Raw genomic sequence first — 10,099 nt, 5'->3', positions numbered from 1 at the left:
TGGTATGAGACATGAAGGTCCCCGGCCGCACGACGGACGACCGACGCCGGCGCCATCGCGCCCAAGATGTTCATTTTTCAACTTGCTCGACATTGCGCACTATGCAGCTCCTTCTCAGCGTCGCTGGTCTCGCTCTCGTTGGCGCCGCCAAGGTCTCGCAGGTCCACGTCGGTCTCTCGTCCGAGGCTGTCGACTGCAAGGACGGTGTGTCGGTCGCCTTTGCCAGTGATTCGTCGACGCCGTTGACGGTCAAGTACGGTGTTGGCAACACGGGCAAGTCGGCGACGTCGGCCGTCCATACCTACAAGATCGAAGGCAGCAAGTACAAGTACAACTCGCCCAACCTCCACACGGCGATGCTCTGCAACTTGACGCCGGACGCCACGTACACGTACGCGATCGAGGAGTTCACTGGTACCTTCAAGTCGATTCCCGCGGCCACCAAGAAGACTGTCCTCTCGGTCGTCGGTGACGTGGGCAGTGACGTGGTTGGTGATACCATCGCCAACATGGCGAGCGACCTCAAGGGCACCAAGCCGGATGCGGTCATCATTGCTGGCGACTGGTCGTACGCCAACGGCTGCCACGAAGACTGGGACAAGTGGCTCCAGGAGACGCAGCCGCTCTTCTCCAAGGTGCCCCTTCTCGGCATCACGGGCAACCACGAGGTGATCCAGGGTGACGGCGTCAACTACGACCACCCCGAGTGCGACTCGGAGTACTTTTCCGCGTACATCAACCGCATTGTGACGCCGATCTCGGCTGACGCTTCCAAGGACCACCGCACGTGGTACTCGAAGAACATTGGCAACATCCACGCCATCTTCCTCGACGACTACACGGGTGTCCTTGGCAAGAACAACATTGGCTCGGAGTATTGGTTTGCGCACCGCAACCAGCAGCTCGACTGGCTCAAGAAGGACCTTGCGAGCGTTAACCGTGAAGCGACGCCGTACACGATCGTCTTCAAGCACAACGCGTACTACAACTCGTGGCTCAAGCACCAGTGCCAATGCTCGCCCATCAAGTTTGAGATCCCGGACCCCGAGTCGTGCTGGAAGGGCAACTACTACATGAACTCGACCAACGACGGCGGCAAGCTCGGCGACGTCCGCAAGCAGCCCCACTGCAGTCTCCAGGCCAAGTTTGAGGACCTCTACTACCAGCACGGTGTCGACGCCGTCATGTCGGGCCACGTCCACTCGTACGAGCGCACGGCGCCAGTGTTTAAAAACAAAATCACGGAAGGTGCTCCGACGTACTTTACGGTCGGCACGGGCGGCCACGGTCTCTACCAGGGCGCGATCAAGCCGATTCCCGAGTGGTCCAAGTCCATGTCGAGCTCGCTCTACGGCCACGCGCGTGTGATTGCCGACGATGACAAGTTGACCATCCACTTCCGTGCCAACGGCGAGACGACGACCATGTTTGACTCGGTCGAGATCAAGCGCCGCGCCAAGCCCGCGTGCTAAGTCCACGTCAAGGTGTCTGGTGCGATTAGGGTTGCTCTTGCGGACTATGAATTCGTCGATGTTTTGTGTCTTGAACTATTGCGTTTGTGTTGCGATGGGCACTTCGGGTGCAAAAATGCTACCGGTAGCAATTTTGCGCCCAAAGAAACGGCCGCGTCAAGTTGACGTTGAAGCATACGAGCATCTCATTCTCAATAGACTCCGAACATGAGTGACGAATTCTCTACACAAGCGTGAAAGAGCTAGCTAGTTCGATATCGCGATGTCGAGCGTCAAGGCGAACCGAGGGCCATCTTCGCAAGCGCCTCATTCCACGGGGCGTTTCCCAACATGGCGCGCTTGAGCAATGGATGGCTCCCATGCACTTGGTATCGACAGCTCATTCTCTCTTTATCCGAGTACCGACGATAGCCATGACAACGACGCAAGACCTCGATCCCGTCTACGACACGGTGATGAATCGACTCGCTTTGACGGCAAGTGCACCCTCCGAGGCCGACGTGGACGAGGTTGTCAGCGAGCTGCGTGCGATCGCGACCCTGCCGTCGTTGTACCATCGTCGTGTCGGTGTCGCCACAACGACGACGACTGCGTTTTCGCAGTTGCAAGGCATCGGGCGCTTGTCGACGTACTCGACGATGCAAGCGGCTACGATCTGGTGCTCACGACACACGATGACACTGGACGCATCACGTCGGTCGTCGCCCGAGACACGGATGCGATTCCATCGCTCGTCCTTCGAAGTCTCGACAACAGTGACGTCGTGTACTTCCTCTGCAAACACCGACAGTCGACGTCGGCGTTGGTGTTTTGGCCCACACAGCACCGCCTTCGGCAACTCGGTATCGCCGACGCACTGGCGTACGTCCAGGACGTGCTCTCTGGCGCGCCCGATGATACGTTGCTCCTTGGCTATGCATCGGTCAAGGACATGGTCGCAGCGCTCGTCGAGATGGTGGGCAACGACGCCGACCTGGGTCACGCACGGCGTCACAACCGCGGCCGCGTCGTCAATCACTGCAATAGCTTGAAGCTCACCGACGTGTGGCTGGCGCGAACCCACGAAGCCGAGCCTCTCTGTGCCAGCGTTTTGCAAATCCTTCTCGATCTCGACCATGTGAGCTTGCTGCAGCAGTGCCTCGACCTAAGCGCTGAGAACGAAGACCACCCGAAAATGCACCTCGTTGGCCCCAAGGTGCACGCGTGCTTGGCGCGGTACGGCTGGGCGACGCTCGCGCCTGCTGTCGACATGTTACTGGCGCGGTGGGGCGCCACGTCACCGGCTAATACGGTGCACATCCCGTTTGCACTACTGGCGAGCCTCGCGGGGGTTGCGGACGAGCCCATTTGCCCGCCGTTGGAGCACCAACCGAACGCCCGTGGGCAAATCGCAGCAGCGTACGGGACGCTTCGCGCGGCGTGCAAGGTCAGCACCGTCATATCCATGTGTCCGGAGTACCCCAACAACAATGCCGCCACCGACGCCGCGATGCAGCTGCTCAAAAATTGCCTCCTGCTCGAGGCCTATTTGACGCCAAATGCGAATGTCCAAGGGACGTTGCCGGCGCCGATTCTAGCGTGCATTCCGCGCAACGACGACTCGTTTCCTAGCATGTTTGTGCTCTCGCCGGCGATTGCGTTTGCGGTCGCCAAGAACCCACGCGTTTCCCTTGGGAGTTGGACTGTGCGGGACGTCGCTCACCGCGTGCATGGCTGCTACGATATCTTCAAGTCGCCGGTCGCCGCTGCCGGCAACCTCCTCTTGCGTCTCCAGCTCGACGACGGAGGTGCCACGTTATGCGGCGAGATGGACACGATGCTCGACGCGACAGACGACGACATGAAGTTTGGCATCGTCAGCGGCATCATCGCCCTCGCGGCGCGCCATACGATCCCGGCGCGGCTGATCGAGTACTTGGCTCGAGTGGTCGCGACAGCCACGACCTGCCTCCTTACGACAGCAAGCGCCCTCGATATCGTCGTGCCCTATTTTTTCCAAGGACCTGTCCCGGTCGACAAGGAGGAGCGGGAGCTTGAGACGCGCCGCTACATCATGGCCGGCGCCCTCGGCTTCTTTAACGAGGTGGCCCCGCATTGCGGCGACTATATTCTGACGCAGCTCGACACTGTGCTCGAGAACGCTGAGGGAACCGCCTTGCCGATCGAGCGCGCGGTACGCGTCCTCCTCCCATTGCTGGAAGAGTTTACGCAGCGCTGGCCAAAGCTCGCTGTCGACTTGCGCGACGAGATGCTTGCGGCGCTGCAGGCGCGCCTTCAAGTGGAGAGTGCCCGCAGTTCTTGGGCAAGTGAACCAGCTAAAGGCGAGCTTCCGCGCGCAACGACGGGCCAAGCGCCCACGCACCTCATGATGCTCTAGTCGAAGCGACGCAGGCGCTATCATTGCATTTCGAATGTATAAACACAATATGTGTATTAACTAGCCCATCACAGTTTTCTGCATCGTGGTTAGAAGTGCGTGCTTTCGAAAACGAAACTGCCAATGACGTGGCACGTTGTTCATTGAGGTACACATATGACATGCAGGCAGCGTCGCTACGCGGTCGTGGACGGTCATTCAATCGATCATTCAGGTCGAGATCTTGTCGTCAATGCCATGTACTGTGGCCAAACCAAATATACTTGGGACCTCGACATGGCCGTAGACCGTCTTTTGCTCCGTGCAGGTAAGACCGACGGAGCGTGCATCACAATAGCGCCAAACGCTGTTGCACCGATTCCTTTGCCGTCGCGAGGTGTGCGAGCCGCCTGCCACGGCCGCGTGGGCGAGTGCAAGTGGGTGTTTCACCAGCAGGCGAGCACATTTGGCCAGAGGTACTCCATGAGGGCGTCGAGAGGCGCTGATATCTGGCGTGAGGCTATCCAGAGCTTCATCAAACAGCTCCGTCAAAGACACGTTGCCATCCTGGCGGCCTCGGCTCTCGGCTCTACCAATCTCGTTGAACGAGACCTTGGCAGAAGGTGCCACGAGTCTCATCGTCATCTGGAATAGCCAATCGAAATGCACGAAGTGTATGGTGGCCAATCAAATCGGGCGGCCTGGCGCCCTAACGCTTGCCTCCTAGGTCATGTCCAGAGCAGCTCGATGCACGTGTCTCTCTACGCCAACCTCATGCGAGCTTGGCAATCACGCGTTCCCTGTAGCTTTGTGCTACCGGTACCTTTGTGGTACTGTTTCGTCGTCTTGGGTTCGGCACAGGTGGCATACTGTTCCGGGTCTTGTTTTTTTTATTCTCTTGTTTTGCATGTTTTAAAACGGGTTTGTGTTTCCTATTTGGTTCTGCTGCGTGTTGGCTTTGTGTTTCCTTCTCTCTTCTTGACGAGTACTAGTATCATCGAAGCTTTGGTTCTATGTATCTTATAACCTAGTTCAATGCACACGTTGTGTTCCTGGGAATGACACAGACCGGAAGAACAGAAGTGTATACATCCGCATTGAAAACAGGTTTAAAACACTTTTGCCGAATCCATTCGAAAGATCCCAGACCGGCCGACTGGCAGCATGCAGCCAAGCCCGGTCGCTCCGTCGCGCGCTGCCCAGGACCGCAGACCCGTGCGAAGCCTGTACAAGGAGACCATGCGGCTGCTCGAGTTCCCAAAAGGCGCCTCGGTCGTGCGAGTCCTCACGGCCAAAGAGGAAGCCGACGTCCGACGGTTGCCGGCATGGGACCTCTCGCCGCTCGTAGGCGCGACAGCGCCGACGATGATCCTCGCGCCGAGCAGCATGCCCTTCAACACTGCGACCTTTGACAGTTTTGTCAACGCGGCGCTCGTGCCGCGTCTCGAGACAGCGCTCCGCCCCGCTGGCGCCTTTTACGCGTCGCTCGCGCTCGTCGCGGTCGATCGCATCGGGACTGCCACGACCATGGTGCCGGCGCACCGCCCTATCGGCACGTTTGGCTCGCTCTACGTAGCTTTGCCGCACCACTTTGTCGGCGGCGCACTCTCGTTCATGCGTGGCAGGGACACGAGCACGTGGTTCGAGTTGTCACCGTGGTCGCTGCCCCGCTACTCGTACGCTGCGTGTTATCGACACACGCGCGTCATCTCCAAGGCCATCACGACTGGCTGCCGCGTGCTCCTCGTGTACAACTTGATCTACGTCGACCCGCGCTCGCACACGCGCGACTACCCCATCTCGGTAGACGCCGCCGCGACCCGCCTGTCCACGCTCGCCGCCAAGGACCACGAGCCCGACGACAGCCGACTGGCCTACCCGATACGGACAAGCACGTCGCTCTCATTCAATGCGCTCTCGGGCCACGAAAGAGACCTTGTCCACGCCTTGGTTCTCTCCGGCGACTTTGACGTGGCGCTCGCCAGCGTCCGCCCCAAGCTCACGTTTGACGGCGGCGTCAACTTGGCAGGTTACATCATGATGGCGGTGCCCGAGACGAGTCATATCCTCGGCAGCATCGAGCTGCACCCATCGATCGGCGACCTTCGCTTTCTCCAAGAAGGTCTTGCGGGCTCGCTCTTCCATGACTATGTCTCGACCGCCCGCCAAGTCGACCACAAGGCCGACGACAACGATCTACTCGGCGTCCTTGTGTTCTGGCCCAAGCAGCGAAGGCTCGAAGCCGCGGGCCCCCACGGTGCTCTACTCTGCCTCGAAGACGCCGTCTCGCGCACCGACCCTCTCGTCGGCCACGAGAGTCTCAATGCGCTTGTGCGCCGTGTCTTGCCTCTGCTGGCCACGCCCGATCTCTCGGAGGCCGCGGTTCACCAGCGTATCCAAACGGCTGCGAATGCGTCGGCCACTGAGTGCTTCGCTCGCCTTGCGCGTATCTTGGACGTCATCGGGGACCCCACACTCATGGCCACCTACATGGCCACGTCGCTCGACGTCGTCTCCTTTGACACCAAACCGCCCGCGATTGCTACGTGGATCCACCGCGTCTGCAGTACACACGGCTGGGAGGCGCTCTCGCATGGGCTCGAGCAGCTCGTCGGCCGCTGGACGAACGAGCGAGCGACCATGGCACCGGCGGTCCGCTTGATCGCAGCGCTGGCGGGTGTCGACGGCCCCGACCCTCTGTGTTCGTCACTGCGACAGCCATATCTTGCCGAGCTCATCAAATTGCTCTGGCGGACGGCGCAGCGCAACGTCCAAGAGCTCTATTATACGGTCGAAGCTGCTGAGTTGATCAACGTCCTTGGCGCGTGTTTGGCCGTCGAAGGCTACGTGGCCTCACTGGGCGAGCAGCCCACTGCGCATTGGCTGCAAGCGCGTCTGCCGCCGTTCGCCTTGTCGGCAATTGACGCAGCGCTCAACCCGGCGACGTCGATGACAGCCATCATGCTCGACGACCCAGACAAGTGTTCGCTACTTAACGTCGTCACGCAGGCACTGGCACAGAGTCTCGATGCCAACCCGACGCTTTGCGTGCCCGACCTCGCGACGGCCGTCTTGCAGCTGCTGGACGACAATGCCGATGGCATCAACTCACTCGTCGTCGACGTGTGGGAGACGCGTTCCGCCATCAAGATGGCAGCCGACATGGTTGTCATCGCCTCTCGCCATGGCCGCTTGGCGCCCGCGCTTCGCGATCGCTGCGAATCGATCTTTGGGAGCCTGCTCGTTCCTGCCATCTGCCATGTCCTGCGCCACACGTCGCTGGATGCTGACGTCCAAGGCATGCTCTTGCAGCGGGTACCACCGCCCGAGAGCGACGAGATGCTCCGCACTCAGGCCAAGCACCTCGACGTGTTTTATAATATGCACCCGCACAAGGAAGTACCGCCTCCCGACGGGGCCAAGAACGTCCATTGGCGCTGGATCGTGGATCTTTTGGAGGCGGTGACGCTCGTGGACTCGTCCAAGACGCTGTCGTACGTCCACGCCTGGGTGGCCAACGTTCTCTCGCCGGAGCCAGCGCTGTTTGGGGACGTCGCCTTCTACTGCCTCACGCGCCATGCGTTTTGGCCTCACGATGCGTGGATGGCCGTCGCGACAGCGGCGATTCCAGCGCTGCAGGCCGAGTTCAAGACATGGAGCTACCAATTTCGCAGCGTCCGCGACGCCAACCACGAGCTCGTGCCATGCGACTGCGTTTTGGCGCGGCAGGTCAACGACTTTATAAGCACTAAGTACGGCGTCCAGGAAGAGGTGTACGGGCCGCGCTGTATCGCAGTCGACACGTTCTTTGACGACGACGACGAGCCCGAGACACTGTTTCGGAAGAAAAAGCCAATGACGACCATGACGCTCACGCGTCGACTCGACGCTTTTACGCTCATGGAAGCCAAGTTCCAGACGGCCTCGATGCGCATCGAGCGGCTCCAAGCCGTGATGGACGCTCGAACCAAGCGTCGAAGCGGCGCCAAGCGTCCTTCTGTCCAAGGCCAGGAGGGCACCAAGCGAGTGTGTGTTCCGGCCAGCGCATCTGGCGCGCTGATGGACGAGTACGATTGTCGATCAATCTAATACAGTATTTGGATTGGAAATAAGTGTGGCTTGGCAGCTTGGACTACAGGTACGGCTACACGTTTGGAAGGCAACAAGCCCTTGGCGGACGACTGGTGGCGCTAGGTTGCAGTACCGGTACGAACGAACGTGAGCCAATGTACACTCGGAGCGTCCTCGGCGTCGTAGAATCTGATAGGGTTTACTAGTATATAGCCTTTAGGTCTGGGAGGGTGAAAGAACGTAGCGTCCTATGTTGCAGTCGGTGGCGCGCAGGCTCGCTTGACACTGCGCGTTGTGCGTGGCGCTTGGCGCTTGCGGATCATCTTGCTCTTCTTCATCCGGCTCCAAGCAACGTGAGACGTCACTGTCGCAGCCCAAGAGGTTGGTCGCGGACGCACGCTCGAGGCGCTACATTGCACCGGTGAACTCGGCGGCTTCTAGACGATGTCGCTTGGGCCAATCGACGAGCACGTACTCGGCGTCGACCTGCATGAGGAAGCGTGTAGCCCACTCGATGTGTACGTGAAGAGCACAGTACTATCGAGGCCGTCGTCGAGGCCGTCGCGTAATTCTCCGGCTAGCGCGTCTGCCCCAGAATGCTGCTGGATTACCATAAGAGTGGACCCGAGAGAGTCGGACGCAGTGTGGGCGAGCGATGCGTGGCATAGCCGACTTGACGCTGGACAGCATCATCGCGTTGACAAAGGCGGCGAAGGCGGTTGTGTCGAACGCTAAGTCGGCGGCGGCGACGATCGTCGTTGGCGTGGTCGAGGTGGAGCGAGAGGTCTCAGGCCGACAGCGCGAGCGGCTTCGCCCTCGGGTGCAAAGGCGCCGATCATGCCCGCGGCCTCTGGGAACTCGAGGAGGCGCATCGCCTGCTCGTCCTGGCTGCGTCTGGGGTCGCGCTACTTGTCTCACTCGGTCATCGCGCCACCGAGAATGAAATCTTTCGAGTGTGTTGTAAATTGGTAAAGAACAGGTCGAATAAAACACAACGTGTATTTGAACTTGGCGTATGTATGGTCATGAATAGTCAGCTGTATAATACAGCTGTTTGATTCAACAACGTTGGCAGGGCCACATCGTAGCACCGAATGCCGACTCTTGGCGCTGCCAGCGAACGCAGTCTCCCCGACTCGATGACTGCCAGTCGAAGACGATGGTCCTATGTTTGACTTCTCCATGTATACGAAATCGTCGAGCCGTCTCCGGCGTCGGGCCTGCAGCTGGCAAACACTGCATTAGTCGATGTATAAAACATAAATGTTAGTATAAAACAATTGTACGTCCAACATGTTTCAAACACATTTCCGCTTTGCTGGCCTTTCTCGCACGATGATGGCCCATGAGGACGTTGGCGCGTATTACAAGGACATCATGTACCTCCTCGAGTTCCCAAAGACGGCGTCCATGACACGCGTCTTCACGGCCAAGGACGAAGCGGCTATCCGCGCGCTGCCTGCCTGGGACCTCTCGCGCTACCACCAGCCACGCACCACGACCATCGTCGCCGCCGCCGACCTGGCGTTCGACACAACCGCCTTTGATACGTTTGTCAATACGACGCTTGTCAAGCGTGTCAAGACAGCGCTAGCACCCGAAGGTCCGTTCCACGCTGCGCTTGCCCACATTGCGTTCGACTCTGTCGGCGACGCGCAGTCGTTTGGGGCTGCGCACCGGCCACCGGGCACGTTTGGCACATTATACGTCGCGCTACCGCGTCATGTGCGTGGCGGTGAGGTCGAGTTCAGTCGCGGTTACGACCATAACAAGTGGCTGCAGCCTCGACGCGCAGATGCACCGCAGCACTCGTACGCTGCGTGCTACCGCAACTCGCACGTCACGGCGGCTGCCATCACCGAGGGCGACCGCGTCCTCCTCGTGTATAACCTCGTGTACACCGACTCGTCGGCGCACACCCGCGACTACCCTGCGTCCATTGACGAGGCTGCAACGCACCTTCGCAAGCTTGGCGCCAAGGACCATGGCATCTTTGAGGTACTGCAAGGCTGCCCTGTCCAGCAGGGCACCTCGTTCGAGACGCTCTCGGGGCTACCCAAAGACCTTTTGACCGCCTTGCTACGGTCCCGTGTCTATGATGTGGCACTGGCAACGCTCGTGCCCGACAATGACGCGTCTGTCGACAAGCTGCGCAGCCGCCTCCTTGACCTCGGTGTGCTCGCCAACATTCTCTTGCAGC

The 10,099-nt window shown here is 59.7% G+C and overlaps 4 protein-coding genes across 4 annotated transcripts; all 4 read left to right on the top strand.

Moving 5' to 3' along the window:
• Window positions 1-85: 85 nt before the first annotated feature.
• SDRG_04515 (hypothetical protein) lies at window positions 86-1,548 on the top strand. Its single transcript, XM_008610190.1, has one exon. It carries the CDS (start codon window positions 102-104, stop codon window positions 1,470-1,472), a length of 1,371 nt encoding a protein of 456 aa, XP_008608412.1. The 5' UTR covers window positions 86-101; the 3' UTR covers window positions 1,473-1,548.
• A 337-nt stretch (window positions 1,549-1,885) lies between these two features.
• SDRG_04514 (hypothetical protein) lies at window positions 1,886-3,849 on the top strand (the record flags this gene model as incomplete). The annotated part of the gene is made up of 2 exons (XM_008610189.1): window positions 1,886-2,030; window positions 2,075-3,849. The coding sequence occupies 2 exons, from the start codon at window positions 1,886-1,888 to the stop codon at window positions 3,847-3,849; spliced, it is 1,920 nt and encodes a 639-aa protein (XP_008608411.1).
• Window positions 3,850-4,952: 1,103 nt separating this feature from the next.
• Window positions 4,953-7,937, top strand: SDRG_04513 (hypothetical protein). The gene has a single exon (XM_008610188.1). The coding sequence runs from the start codon at window positions 4,993-4,995 to the stop codon at window positions 7,915-7,917; it is 2,925 nt and encodes a 974-aa protein (XP_008608410.1). The 5' UTR covers window positions 4,953-4,992; the 3' UTR covers window positions 7,918-7,937.
• A 1,279-nt stretch (window positions 7,938-9,216) lies between these two features.
• SDRG_04512 (hypothetical protein) lies at window positions 9,217-10,067 on the top strand (the record flags this gene model as incomplete). The annotated part of the gene is made up of 2 exons (XM_008610187.1): window positions 9,217-10,017; window positions 10,056-10,067. Exons 1-2 carry the CDS (start codon window positions 9,235-9,237, stop codon window positions 10,065-10,067), a joined length of 795 nt encoding a protein of 264 aa, XP_008608409.1. The 5' UTR covers window positions 9,217-9,234.
• Window positions 10,068-10,099: the final 32 nt, after the last annotated feature.

Source organism: Saprolegnia diclina, assembly GCF_000281045.1.
Source record: "Saprolegnia diclina VS20 unplaced genomic scaffold supercont1.11, whole genome shotgun sequence".
NCBI classification, from domain to species: Eukaryota; Oomycota; class Saprolegniomycetes; order Saprolegniales; family Saprolegniaceae; genus Saprolegnia; species Saprolegnia diclina.
Note: the sequence above shows the minus strand (reverse complement) of the source record. Positions and strands in the feature narration are given on the sequence as shown.

What these genes read in the sequence shown, in the direction of transcription:
- SDRG_04515 (XM_008610190.1), top strand. Translation starts at nt 102, where the DNA reads ATGCAGCTCCTTCTCAGCGTCGCTGGTCTCGCTCTCGTTGGCGCCGCC.
- SDRG_04513 (XM_008610188.1), top strand. Translation starts at nt 4,993, where the DNA reads ATGCAGCCAAGCCCGGTCGCTCCGTCGCGCGCTGCCCAGGACCGCAGA.